This window comes from Ranitomeya variabilis, chromosome 3 (genome assembly GCF_051348905.1).
Source record: "Ranitomeya variabilis isolate aRanVar5 chromosome 3, aRanVar5.hap1, whole genome shotgun sequence".
In the NCBI taxonomy this organism is placed as follows: domain Eukaryota; kingdom Metazoa; phylum Chordata; class Amphibia; order Anura; family Dendrobatidae; genus Ranitomeya; species Ranitomeya variabilis.
The window spans coordinates 7,096,836-7,111,111 of NC_135234.1; the positions used below are offsets into that span (position 1 = coordinate 7,096,836).

Genomic DNA, 14,276 nt, shown 5'->3' on the forward strand with positions numbered 1-14,276 from the left:
CCATCCCCGACCTCCTCCTCCCGTGTCCTGCCCCCTCCCATCTCCGACCTCCTCCTCCTCCTGTACCCTGCCCCCTCTGTTCCCCCCACACGTCCTGCCCCTTCCATCCCCGACCTCCACCTCCCGTGTCCTGCCCTTTCCATCTCCGACCTCCTCCTCTCGTGTCCTGCCTTCTCCATCCCCGACCTACTCCCACGTCCTGCTTTCTCCGTCGTCCCCCCCAACCCCCCCCCCAACACCTCACAATCTATTTATTTTTTTTTTATAAATCAGCCACGGATCTTGCGGTGTCTTTGAACATGTCTGTGGCCCCCCATATGGCGGAGGAGCCCGTGGAGCTGTGGTGTGACGTGATCGGAGCCCCCCACCTGTCAGTGTCCTGGTATTTCACTCCCTCTCAGGGGCAGGACTCCCCGATATTGATGGGGTCCCAGCTTCAGGATGGGAGCCTGGAGATCGGGGGCACCTACCAGCAGCGGCTGGAGCAGGGGGTGCTGATCCTCTCCCGCCGGGACCCCCAGAGTTTCATACTGCGTATACAGTGGACGACGGAGGAGGACCAGGGGCGCTACCACTGCACGGGCACAAGCTGGAAGCAGCTGCGCAACCACAGCTGGACCCCCGCGGGCGAAGCCTCATCCCCACCCGTCCCCTGTCTTGGAAGAGCGAAGGTGGAGGAACCTGTCCTCCAGTCACCTCCAGAGCTGCACTCACTATTCTGCTGTTACATCGTGCCTTATCCTCCAGTCACCACCAGAGCTGCACTCACTATTCTGCTTACATCGTGCCTTATCCACCAGTCACCACCAGAGCTGCACTCACTATTCTGCTTACATCGTGCCTTATCCTCCAGTCACCACCAGAGCTGCACTCACTATTCTGCTTACATCGTGCCTTATCCTCCAGTCACCACCAGAGCTGCACTCACTATTCTGCTGTTACATCATGTCTTATGCTCCAGTCACCTCCAGAGCTGCACTCACTATTCTGCTGTTACATCTTGTCTTCTCCAGTCACCTCCAGAGCTGCACTCACTATTCTGCTGTTACATCAAGTCTTATCCTCCGGTCACCTCCAGAGCTGCACTCACTATTTTGCTGTTACATCTTGTCTTATGCTCCAGTCACCTCCAGAGCTGCACTCACTATTCTGCTGTTACATCATGTCTTATCCTCCGGTCACCTCCAGAGCTGTGCCCACTATTCTGCTGTTACATCTTGTCTTGTGCTCTAGTCACCTCCAGAGCTGCACTCACTATTCTGCTGTTACATTGTGTCTTATCCTCCGGTCACCTCCAGAGCTGCACTCACTATTCTGCTGTTACAACTTGTCTTATGCTCCAGTCACCTCCAGAGCTGCACTCACTATTCTGCTGTTACATCATGTCTTATCCTCCAGTCACCACCAGAGCTGCACTCACTATTCTGCTGTTACATCGTGCCTTATCCTCCAGTCACCACCAGAGCTGCACTCACTATTCTGCTTACATCGTGCCTTATCCACCAGTCACCACCAGAGCTGCACTCACTATTCTGCTTACATCGTGCCTTATCCTCCAGTCACCACCAGAGCTGCACTCACTATTCTGCTGTTACATCATGTCTTATGCTCCAGTCACCTCCAGAGCTGCACTCACTATTGTGCTGTTACATCGTGTCTTATCCTCCAGTCGCCTCCAGAGCTGCACTCACTTCTGCTTTTACATCATGTCTTATGCTCCAGTCACCTCCAGAGCTGTGTTCTCTATTCTGTTGTCAGTGTCTCCTATGCTCCGGTCACCTCCAGAGCTGCACTCACTATTCTGCTGTTACATCGTGTCTTATCCTCCGATCACCTCCAGAGCTGCGGTGTCTATTCTGTTGTTAGTGTCTCCTATCCTCCAGTCACCTCCAGAGCTGCACTCACTATTCTGCTGTTAAGTCCTGTCTTATCCTCCAGTCACCTCCAGAGCTGCACTCACTATTCTGCTGTTAAATCCTGTCTTATCCTCCTGTCGCCTCCAGAGCTGCACTCACTTCTGCTGTTACATCTTGTCTAATGCTCCGGTCACCCCCAGAGCTGCGGTCTCTATTCTGTTGTCAGTGTCTCCTATCCTCCGGTCACCTCCAGAGCTGCGGTCTCTGTTCTGTGCGGTGTGGGGTCGTGCGGCCGGGCCTCAGTGTGTCTCTCTCTGCAGACTCCTCCATCTTGGTGGGCGCGCGGCTGATAACGATGGTGTCCGCGGCTGGCGGGACGTTTGAGATGATGTGCACGGTGCAGCCGCAGAGCCTCCCCTCCCCCCAGTATTCTGTGCAGGTGACGCGGAGGCCCCCCCAGGAAGGCGCAGCACCCGTCACGGTGATCTCGCTGAGCCGCGAGGGGGTGGTACGCCGGCGGCCGGGCGCGCTCAGTAACGTGGTGCTGGAGAAGGGCAAGGAGGGCGCCTACCTGTTCAGACTGTACCAAGCGCAGAACCAGGACGTCGGCACGTACCAATGCGACATCACGGCCTGGACGCAGGGGGGAGGCGGAGCCTGGAGGAGGGCGCAGAACAAAACCACCAATCCGGTGCTGCTGGAGTTCCAAACGGCAGGTGAGACCCGCGGGGGCGGGCTTATGTCACTTGGGCGGGGTTTGACCCTCACTTCCCATTTTCCCTTCAGGTCCAGTATTTAATGTGAGTGCGCGGTCCGACAGCCTGAGCGTGTACCGCGGCGAGAGAGCGGTGGTGTGGTGCATCATCACCATAGACGGCCCGGCTGTGGAGCCAGGTAAGTAACAGCCCCACCTCCCCCCCACCCTGCCCGTGTGACGTCACATCACTCCCCTAGTGTGATGTCGTCTGTCCCCCTCTCCCTCCCCTGTGACGTCGCCTGTCCCCCTCTCCCCCTCCTCCGTGTGACAGCGTCTGTGCCCCTCTCCCCCTCCTCCGTGTGACAGCATCTGCCCCCCTCTCCCCCTCCTCCGTGTGACAGCGTCTGCCCCCCTCTCCACCCCCTCCACCTTGTGACAGCGTCTGTGCCCCTCTCCCCCTCTGTGTGACGTTCTGTCCCCCTCTCTCCCTCCTCTGTGTGACGTTTTGTCCCCCCTCTCTCCCTCCTCTGTGTGACATTTTGTCCCCCCTCTCTCCCTCCTCTGTGTGACGGTCTGTCCCCCCTCTCTCCCTCCTCCGTGTGACGGTCTGTCCCCCCTCTCTCCCTCCTCCGTGTGACGGTCTGTCCCCCCTCTCTCCCTCCTCCGTGTGACGGTCTGTCCCCCCTCTCTCCCTCCTCCGTGTGACGGTCTGTCCCCCCTCTCTCCCTCCTCCGTGTGACGGTCTGTCCCCCCTCTCTCCCTCCTCCGTGTGACGGTCTGTCCCCCCTCTCTCCCTCCTCCGTGTGACGGTCTGTCCCCCCTCTCTCCCTCCTCCGTGTGACGGTCTGTCCCCCCTCTCTCCCTCCTCCGTGTGACGGTCTGTCCCCCCTCTCTCCCTCCTCCGTGTGACGGTCTGTCCCCCCTCTCTCCCTCCTCCGTGTGACGGTCTGTCCCCCTTTCCCCCTCCTCCGTGTGACGTCTGTCCCCCCTCTCACTCCTCCGTGTGACGTCTGTCCCCCCTCTCACTCCTCCGTGTGACGTCTGTCCCCCTCTCTCACTCCTCCGTGTGACGTCTGTCCCCCTCTCTCACTCCTCCGTGTGACGTCTGTCCCCCTCTCTCACTCCTCCGTGTGACGTCTGTCCCCCTCTCTCACTCCTCCGTGTGACGTCTGTCCCCCCTCTCTCACTCCTCCGTGTGACGTCTGTCCCCCTCTCTCACTCCTCCGTGTCCCCCTCTCTCACTCCTCCGTGTGACGTCTGTCCCCCCTCTCTCACTCCTCCGTGTGACGTCTGTCCCCCCTCTCTCCCTACCCCGTGTCCCCCTCTCTCACTCCTCCGTGTGACGTCTGTCCCCCCTCTCTCACTCCTCCGTGTGACGTCTGTCCCCCCTCTCTCACTCACAGATAACATGGCGTTCGAGGTCTCGTGGTTCGTGCAGCGGCCTGGCGGCTCCTCCGTCTTCCTGGCGTCCGTGGATCGCGGCGCTCAGGTCCGGCACAGTCGGAGGAACAGCAGCAGCGAGGTGTCCCTGGAGCGCGTCAGCGACATGGAGTACAGGCTGCGGGTGTACGGCTGCCAGGAGGAGGACGCCGGCGGCCATTACTGCACCGTCACCCCCTGGGTGCGCAGCCGGGAGGGCGGCTGGAGCCAGCAGGAGACGGTCACCTCCGCCATGATGTCCCTGAGTGTCAGGATGGACTGTAAGTCACTGAGCGCAGGGTGTGAAAGTGGCGGAGCCCCGTAACCAGCACCGCGAGGGGGTATAATATCATGGAGGAGCCCCCGTAACCAGCACAACGAGGGGGTATAATATCAGAGAGGAGCCCCCGTAACCGGCACAGCGAGAGGGTATAATATCACAGCGGAGCCCCCATAACCAGCACAGCGAAAGGGTATAATATCACGGCGGAGCCCCCGTAACCAGCACAGCGAGAGGGTATAATATCATGGAGGAGCCCCCGTAACCAGCACAGTGAGAGGGTATAATATCAGAGAGGAGCCCCCGTAACCAGCACAGTGAGAGGGTATAATATCAGAGAGGAGCCACCGTAACCGGCAGACCGGGGAGGTATAATATCACGGCGGAGCCCCCGTAACCAGCACAACGAGGGGGTATAATATCAGAGAGGAGCCACCGTAACCGGCAGACCGGGGGGGGTATAATATCACGGCGGAGCCCCCGTAACCAGCACAACGAGGGGGTATAATATCACAGCCCCCGGTCACAGTGGAGCCCCCGTAACCAGCACACCTGGGGGGTATAATATCACAGCCCCTGGTCACAGTGGGTCCCCCGTAACCAGCACACCTGGGGGGGGTATAATATCACAGCCCCCGGTCACAGTGGGGCCCCCGTAACCAGCACATCGGGGGGTATAATATCACAGCCCCCGGTCACAGTGGGGCCCCCGTAACCAGCACACCGGGGGGTATAATATCAGCCCCCGGTCACAGTGGGGCCCCCTGTAACCTGCACAATGGGGGGGTATAATATCACAGCCCCCGGTCACAGTGAAGCCCCTGTCACCTGCACAATGGGGGTATAATATCACAGCCCCCGGTCACAGTGGAGCCCCCGTAACCAGCACACCTGGGGGGTATAATATCACAGCCCCCGGTCACAGTGGAGCCCCCTGCTGGTGCTTTCCTATGGTGCTGTGCAGTTCCCCTCCCGTCCTGCAGGTGGCGTCCTGTTTCTGACTAACCCGGTGTTTTCTGCGCAGTGCTCAGCGCCTTCCAGGTCCCGCTGCTGATTGGGGCCGGACTGTCGCTCCTCGCCGGCCTCTTGTCCTGCCTCATCGGATACTGCAGTTCCCGCTTCTGCTGTAAGGCGCCACCGGTCCAGGAGAAGCGCCGGGAGCACCGCCGCCTCATGTCCATGGAGATGGACTGACCTGGGAGACACCAGGGACTTAGCCATGTCCTCCGATCCAGGGGGATTACAGGACTCTCCTGAGGATGGAGCCACTAAGGTCGGGGATGGGGTCTCTCCCACTTTCTGCACTTGCCCCACCTGATCAAAAGGATTACAGCCACGGTACAATGGGGGCAGCAAGATGGCGGCCACCGTGCAACAAAGCAATAAATGTGATGCAACTCCCCTCCATGTTGCTGAATGGATCTACCCCATGTGTATATTGAGTCCTGGACTGTGGACCAAACCAATGCAATAAGGGGTACTCATGGCTGTGGATAGAGGAGCTATCCCTGGCCGTGCCACATGATGTAGCTCCTCCCCTGAGGACTCACCGTGGACATTAGTACACGCCCCCACAGAACTTATCAATGTTTTGTTTCTAGTAGAAATGTTGGTTTTATACAGAAATCTTGTATGTTTGTTGTTCTCCCCATGTCCTGGGGCCCCCGCCATAACCTCGGGCCCTGGGTTATCCCTTTGTCTTCCATAACAGCCTATTTAATTGCACTCCTGAGCAGCGGATGAATCGCCGTGTGGTGTCCTGTCCGCGCCCTCCGCCCAGAAATAAAATCTTCTATTTTTTATTTACAGTCGGGTGTGTGTGTGGGAGAAGGGGATGAGGGGTCCTGCTGGTATGGTGAGAAAAGGTGTGGATGGGGGGTTCTTGCTGGTATAATGAAAAAAGGGCTGGGGGGGGGGGAATTCTTATGGCAAGAAGTCCAGCAGGCAGCGCTGGGGAAAGTGAAGGAGGATTTGGCGCCTAGCTGACGGAGGAGGACTTGGCGCCTAGCTGACGGAGGAGGACTTGGCGCCTAGCTGACGGAGGAGGACTTGGCGCCTAGCTGACGGAGGAGGACTTGGCGCCTAGCTGACGGAGGAGGACTTGGCGCCTTACTGACGGAGGAGGACTTGGCGCCTTGCTGACGGAGGAGGACTTGGCGCCTTGCTGACGGAGGAGGACTTGGCGCCTTGCTGACGGAGAAGAACTTGGAGGAGGAGGACTTGGCGCCTTGCTGACAGAGGAGGAGGAGGAGGACTTGGCGCCTTGCTGACAGAGAAGGAGGAGGACTTGGCGCCTTGCTGACAGAGGAGGAGGAGGACTTGGCGCCTTGCTGACGGAGGAGGAGGAGGACTTGGCGCCTTGCTGACGGAGGAGGAGGAGGACTTGGCGCCTTGCTGACGGAGGAGGAGGAGGACTTGGCACCTTGCTGACGGAGGAGGAGGAGGACTTGGCACCTTGCTGACGGAGGAGGAGGAGGACTTGGCACCTTGCTGACGGAGGAGGAGGACTTGGCGCCTTGCTGACAGGAGGAGGAGGACTTGGCGCCTTGCTGACAGAGGAGGAGGAGGACTTGGCGCCTTGCTGACGGAGGGGAAGGACTTGGAGGAGGAGGACTTGGCGCCTTGCTGACGGAGGAGGACTTGGCGCCTTGCTGACAGAGGAGGAGGACTTGGCGCCTTGCTGACGGGGGGGAGGACTTGGAGGAGGAGGACTTGGCTTCTTGCTGACTGAGAGGGAGGACTTGGCATCTTGCTGACAGAGGAGGAGGAGGACTTGGCGCCTTGCTGACGGGGGGGAGGACTTGGAGGAGGAGGACTTGGCTTCTTGCTGACTGAGAGGGAGGACTTGGCATCTTGCTGACAGAGGAGGAGGAGGACTTGGAGGAGGAGGACTTGGTGCCTTGCTGACGGAGGAGGAGGAGGACTTGGCGCCTTGCTGACGGGGGAGGACTTGGAGGAGGAGGACTTGGCATCTTGCTGACTGAGAGGGAGGACTTGGCATCTTGCTGACAGAGGAGGAGGAGGACTTGGAGGAGGAGGACTTGGTGCCTTGCTGACGGAGGAGGAGGAGGACTTTGGCGCCTTGCTGACGGAGGAGGAGGAGGACTTGGTGCCTTGCTGACAGAGGAGGAGGAGGACTTGGCGCCTTGCTGACAGAGGAGGAGGAGGACTTGGCACCTTGCTGACGGGGGGGAGGACTTGGAGGAGGATGACTTGGCGCCTTGCTGACTGAGAGGGAGGACTTGGCATCTTGCTGACAGAGGCGGAGGACTTGGCGTGGTGTTGATGGAGGAGGCCGATGTCCATAGACGAGTCTCCTTGATTTGACTGCCGTTTTCTGATGTGCATCGGTCCAGGACATGAGATCCGCAGGCTGCTGTAGTGTGGAAAGCTGCTCAGGCGGTTCATAAATCTCCAGAGCTGGCATCTCCCAGCATCCCTGACTTTTTCTGAGAAGTGTCCGCTTTACCCTGACGGGCAGCTGGGGCATGTTACTGATCAGTTTGCCCGCAGGCTTGCTGATGGTCTCCAGTCATAACTAGTATAAAGTGTATTCAGAGCTTGTACCCAGCTCATTTCGGGGGCCCAGGAGCCCGCCAGTCACCCAGTAGAGCCGCCACCGCTATGATTTGAGACCACTTCTGCTTTGTCTCGCCTCTGTCAGACTGTGGTTTCCTGTGTGCAATGAGGGAGCTGCACTAAATGCTGCTCCTCTGTGAGCAGCGCAGCAGACCTCGGCACGATGGAGCGGAGCGCAGAGCCTCGTCCCTTGCACACGGTCACCCGCTGGCTGCACTGGGTCATCATTGTTGGTAAGAGCGAGAGCTGTGGGGTAACAGTTGGAGATTGTAAGCGTAGGGGGCGGCATTACTACAAACACTGCGGTTGGGACAAAGCAGGAGATCTGAGGACCAAAATCCTCTGGTCACATGTGACCGCCCCAAAATGTCCAAATATTGCCCCAAACATTCTCTAGAAATGCAGAGCGAGGGGACCAAAGATAAGCCAGAAGTGACCCAGTAGAGGATCCTCCAGGGCCCAGGCGCTGCACCGTGGACCCCATCAGTAGACCGCCCAAGTCATTCCACATGGTCCTCTCCTTGGCCCCAAGATCACCAGTCCTGAATATAAATGTTTCATAGAGAATGTCTTCCTGACAGGTGTCTCCTGGGCTCAGCGGGAGGTGACCATCCAGCAGGGGCCCCTGTACCGCACCATGGGTTCCCACGTTACCATCTGGTGTAAGGTCAGTGGCTACCAGGGCCCCTCCGAGCAGAACTTCCAGTTCTCCATCTACCTGCCAACTGCCCTCGAGAGGGAGGTCCAGATCGTGAGCACCAAAGACCCCGGCTTCTCCTATGCCATCTACAGCTCGCGCGTCAGCCGTGGGGACATCTACGTAGAGAGGCTGGCGGGCGATCACACTGTCCTCCACATCCGCCAGCTGCAGGAACGGGACGCGGGAGAGTACGAGTGTCACACGCCCAACACCGACCCACAGTTCTACGGCAGCTACAGCGCCAAAGTCATCCTGAGAGGTAAGTCCACCGGTCACAGACATTCTAGGTGAATTGTGAAAATCCAGAACCCAAAGTGTGATCATGTCCGTCAAGATGATTGTGGCTAGAGACCTCTGCTGACAGTCAGCTTTAGCGACTCTGCTGTCTTGTTCTTGATCAGTAACAGATCCTGGAGCCGCCTTCTGGACCATCTGGAGATTTGAGATATAAAATGGCTTTTACAGATCTTATTCAGGTCATTCTAGAAAATGTTCTACCTGCTAACGTGGGACCTGTGCTATGAATCTTAACTCGTTACTCTAGAATCCATGTTGTAGGGACTGGCTGAGATGTCCAAACTTGTCTTGGATATCTGGGCGCATATTCTACAGTTTGCTCTAGATGGTTTGTGATTTCTAGTTTTTATCTCAGATTGCAGTGTGTTCTAGAGTTTTGTTCCCAGAGCTGAGTGTACCAATACTGTGGTGAGGACTTCCAATATCTGGATAATCATTCATTAGGTGCTCCTTCCAGATACTTTGTGTAGATGTGGTACCTCCATGACTTCTGTTTTCTCCTTAGTCCTTCCAGACACTCTGTTAGTCACAATGCCCCATGAAGAGCTGGAGAGGACAGAGGGTTCTTCTCTGGAGGTGACCTGTAGGGTGTCTCGGGCCTCCTCTCAGCACACCCACCTCTCTGTCTCCTGGTTTCTGGACCCTGAAGATGTCATCTTATCTTTGTCCCGGGACTTTGTTCTGGTTCCTGGAAAATCCTTCTCTGAAAGGTTCAGGTCTGGAGATATTCGCTTGGACAAGCTCAGCGACTCTGATTATAAACTGACCATCAAGCAGCTGCGGCTGTCAGACCAAGGAGATCTCTTCTGCCGAGGATCAGAGTGGATCCAGGATCTTGATGGAACATGGACACAGATCATGGAGAAGTCGTCAGAAAATACCATGGTCAAGGTTTCTGCACTGCAGGGTAAGTGTGCACATGACATCAAGATAATAGAAGCTTTACTCCAGAAAACCAGATATCTACTTGTGATGGTCTAAATAAGGTCTAGCTACTTCGGTGAAATGTGCATCTCTTCATAACTTCTACAAAATGTCTAAATAAAGCATACATTAAAAAAAGTAGGGCGATGGCAACATATCTGCAAAATTGGCCACAAGTCTGTGTATTGGGCGCCCTGAGTCTTCCTCCGACAGATGGGTGGAGGTGAGGGTAACTGGATCAGGCACGTCCAAAATCCACTAGCCAACCCCTTTTTTTTTTTTCTAAACTACTGCCAAAGTAATCTGGAGAGAGGACAGAGGGGTCTAGAGGGTGGGCATTAGTAGGTGAAGAGGACAGAGTGGTTTAGAGGGTGAGCATTATGAGGCAAAAGGGACAGTGGGGTCCAGAATGTGGGCATGATGAGGTGAAGAGGACAGAGGGGTCCAGAATGTGGGCATGATGAGGTGAAGAGGACAGAGGGGTCCAGAATGTGGGCATGATGAGGTGAAGAGGACAGAGGTGTCCAGAGGGTGGGCATGATGAGGCCAAGAGGACAGAGGTGTCCAGAGGGTGGGCATGATGAGGCCAAGAGGAGAGAGGTGTCCAGAGGGTGGGCATTATGAGACGAAGAGGAAAGAGGGGTGGACAGTAGAGTTGAGCGAGTTTTACTTTTTTAGGATCGACACGGGTTTCGCGAAACCCGACTTTCTCAAAAGTCGGGTCGGGCGAAATCGGCCGATTATTGCAAAAAGTCGGGGGCCGACCGAAACACGAAACTCAATGCCAGTGAATGGGGAATCAAAGTCGGCAGTGAGTGGAGGCCAGGAAAACACCAACAGTGCCCATTTTAATGCCAAAAACATCAATTCTTGTTACTTAAGCTTGTCAATCTTAATTTACTTTGTAATAATAGTTGGGCATTGAAAACTGGGGGTCATTTGGCTAAAGTTGTGGGGGGAGTAGGGCTGGTTCAAGTTTTCCGTGGGCCCACGAAACGCGGACTACGTCACGGCGGTGGAGCAGGGAGAGGTAAGTATTTAAACTTTGCAAGTGCTGTGATCCTGAGCAAGCAGGGGGGCCCATTCGTTGGCACTGGCACAGGGCCCCTCATAGTACAGCGGTGTGTTTGACGGCGGGGGCGCCTCCCACCGGCAGAGACACTTTTGCGTACTATGAGGGGCCCTGTGCCAGTGACGTCACCAGCAGACTCATCTAGCAGTGGGCTGGGCAATGGGCAGGATGAGGGGGAAACACAGATATAGGGCCAAAGAATAAAGTAGGCTAAATGCAGTTCAAAATTGGTAACAGGAGTAACCAGGCGGCATTGCTTTGTTCAGCGGAGGAAAACTGTAATGAGTGGCAGATACAGTTAGTAGGCCCAACCAAACCAGTAGACCAAATGCAGTGTAATATCCGAAACAGGATGAAAATTGAGGCTCCGCTTTGTTCAGTAGAGGAGAACAACAAGCCGCGGCAGACAGTTAGTAGGCCCAACCAAACAAGTAGGCCAAATGCAGTTTAATATTCGAAACAGGAGTACACAGGCGACATAGCTTTGTGCAGTGGAGGACAGCTGTAATGAGTGGTGCAGACACAGTGAGTAGGCCCACATTTAAAAAAGTAGGCTCCAAGCAGTTCAAAAGTGGTAACGGGTACACAGGCGGCATAGCTTTGTTCAGTGGAGGACAACTGTAAGGAGTGGATGACACAGTTAGTAGGCCAAAATAATAAAGTTAGGTTAATGTCTGCCAAAAAATTGTTCATAAATAAGCAGGTGGCATAGCTAGGTACAGGGGTGGGCTCCTCTGCTGCGTAGCAGACAGTGGTAGTAGGCGCAAAGTATTAACTGGTGTAAATGGAGGCCAGGGCCCCTGTATATTTTTACTATCATTTCAACAAATTGGTATTGGCAGTGCCATTGAAGGATTTATCAGCACAGACTACACAGTGGTGGAGCAGGGAGCGGTAAGTTTTGCACGTGGTAGAGCACAGTTTGAGCTGGGGGGAACACTCTCTTGTGGGCGGTGGTACTGGCCCAGGGCCCCTCATGTTACGACGGTGTGTCTGACGTTGGGTGTGCACCACCACCGCCAGAGACACTTCATTGTACTATGAGGGACCCTGTGCCAGTGCCGTCGCCCAAGAGTCGGCCCACCCACCTGTCCAGGCAAATGGCACTCGCACGAGTGCTTGCGGCAGGTGGTGACCACAGCCCTGTGGGGGGAGTCAGCCCATTTAGGGAGGTATAAAAATGGCCTATGGTGGACATTCAGCAGCTGCAAATGGAGGAATTGGAGAAGTCAGTAAGAGGAGGCCAAAAGCAAGACATTTTTCAGGCAAGCTACGTGTCAGCAGGGGAAGGTGGGGCAAAATAATTAGAAATCCATGATTGGTTCATTTTAATGAAGGGTAGATCATCAACATTTCGGGTAGCCAGACGAGTCCTTTTGTCGGTCAGTATTGAACCAGCAGCACTGAATACTCTTTCTGATAGCACACTAGCAGCAGGGCAAGCGAGCTCCTGCAATGCATATTCTGCCAATTCAGGCCAGGTGTCTATTTTTGATGCCCAGTAATCAAAGGGGAATGACCTGTGAGGGAGAACATCGATAAGGGAAGAAAAATAGTTAGTAATCATACTGGACAAATGTTGTCTCCTGTCACTTTGAATAGATGCTGCAGTACCTGTCGTGTCAGCGGTCATTGCGAAATCACTCCACAACCTGGTCAGAAAACCCCTCTGTCCAACGCCACTTCTGATTTGTGCACCTCTAACACCTCTGCCATGTTGCCCCCTGCAGCTCGTGTGAGAACAATCACCGCCGCTGTGTGCTGAGAATGCCTGAACCAAACGGTCTACAAGAGTTGCTTGTTTGGTAGCCAGTATTTGCTCAAGGTTCTCATGTGGCATGATATTTTGTAATGTTCCTTTATATCATGGATCCAGGAGGCAGGCCAACCAGTAATCGTCATCGGTCATCATTTTCATAATGCGGGGGGTCCCTTTTTAGGATACGCAAGGCATACTCAGCCATGTGGGCCAATGTTCCAGGTGTCAATTCACTGCTTCTGCTGGGTTGAGGAGCACTTTCTTGCAAATCAACATCAGTTGTCTCCCGCAAAAACCCTGTACCTGACCTTGCAATGCCACCAGTTTCTATTGCCCCTGAGAAGCTTCCTCCTCCCATAAATATTCATCCACATCATCCTCCTCCTCCTCTTCGTCCGCCACCTCATCCAGGTGAGTTCCCTGAGCAGACAATGGCTGACTGTCATCAAGGCTTCCCTCGTCCTCAGCTGCAGACGCCTGCTCCTTAATGTGCATCAAACTTTGCATCAGCAGACGCATTAGGGGGATGCTCATGCTTATGATGTCTGCACTTACCAGCCGTGTGCATTCCTCAAAACACTGAAGGACTTGACAGAGGTCTTGTAGCTTCAACCACTGCACACCTGACAACTCCATGTCTGCCATCCAACTGCCTGCCCGTGTATGTGTATCCTCCCACAAATACATAACAGCACGCCTCTGTTCGCACAGTCTCTGAAGCATGTGCAGTGTGGAGTTCCATCTTGTTGCAACGTCGATTATTAGGCGGTGCTGGGGAAGCTTCAGCGATCGCTGATGGTTCAGCATACGGCTGGAGTGTATGGGCGACCGGCGGATGTGTGAGCAAAGTCTTTGCACCTTCAGGAGCAGGGCGGGTAACCCCGGGTAACTTTTCAGGAAGCACTGCACCACCAGGTTCAAGGTGTGAGCCAGGCAAGGTATGTGTTTCAGTTCTGAAAGGGCTATGGCAGCCATAAAATTCCTTCCGTTATCACTGACTACCTTGCCTGCCTCAAGATGTACAGTGCCCAGCCATGACTGAGTTTCTTGCTGCAAGAACTCGGACAATACTTCCGCGGTGTGTCTGTTGTCACCCAAACACTTCATTTGTAACACAACCTGCTGACACTTACCACTAGCTGTTCGATAATGGGACACCTCGTGTGCAACGCTGGCAGCTGCGGATGGAGTGGTCGTGCGACTGCGCTCTGTGGACGAGGTTTCCCTTCTGCTGGAGGAGGAGGGGTGGCGAACGCCTACAGCCAACTGTTTCCTAGACCGTGGGCTAGGCAGAACTGTCCCAATATTACTGTTTCCTGTGGACCCTGCATCCACCACATTAACCCAGTGTGCCGTGATGGACACGTAACGTCCCTGGCCATGCCTACTGGTCCATGCATCTGTTGTGAGGTGCACCTTTCTACTGACAGAATGCCTGAGTGCATGGACAATGCGGTCTTTGACATGCTGGTGGAGGGCTGGGATGGCTTTTCTCGCAAAGAAGTGCCGACTGGGTAGGTCATAGCGTGGTACTGCGTAGGCCATCAGGTCTTTGAAAGCTTCACTTTCAACCAACCGGTAGGGCATCATCTCTAACAAGATTAGTCTAGCAATGTGGGAGTTCAAACCCTGTGTACGCGGATGAGAGGATGAGTACTTCCTTTTCCTAACGAGAGTCTCTTGTAGGGTGAGC

General features: G+C 55.3%; 2 protein-coding genes across 2 annotated transcripts in view; both read left to right on the forward strand.

The window, feature by feature from the left end:
- The first annotated feature begins 272 nt into the window (after positions 1 to 272).
- On the forward strand, positions 273 to 6,054 carry PTGFRN (prostaglandin F2 receptor inhibitor). The gene is made up of 5 exons (XM_077293582.1): positions 273 to 671; positions 2,177 to 2,572; positions 2,643 to 2,750; positions 3,957 to 4,253; positions 5,277 to 6,054. The coding sequence occupies exons 2-5, from the start codon at positions 2,212 to 2,214 to the stop codon at positions 5,444 to 5,446; spliced, it is 936 nt and encodes a 311-aa protein (XP_077149697.1). The 5' UTR covers positions 273 to 671; positions 2,177 to 2,211; the 3' UTR covers positions 5,447 to 6,054.
- Positions 6,055 to 7,480: 1,426 nt separating this feature from the next.
- LOC143814906 (immunoglobulin superfamily member 3-like) overlaps positions 7,481 to 14,276 on the forward strand; it is a 28,852-nt gene continuing 22,056 nt past the window's right edge. Inside the window, exons 1-3 of the mRNA XM_077293583.1 lie at positions 7,481 to 8,064; positions 8,413 to 8,790; positions 9,334 to 9,735. Coding sequence (XP_077149698.1) covers positions 7,995 to 8,064; positions 8,413 to 8,790; positions 9,334 to 9,735 — 850 coding nt within the window. The 5' untranslated portion in view covers positions 7,481 to 7,994. The remainder of the gene's footprint in view (positions 8,065 to 8,412; positions 8,791 to 9,333; positions 9,736 to 14,276) is intronic.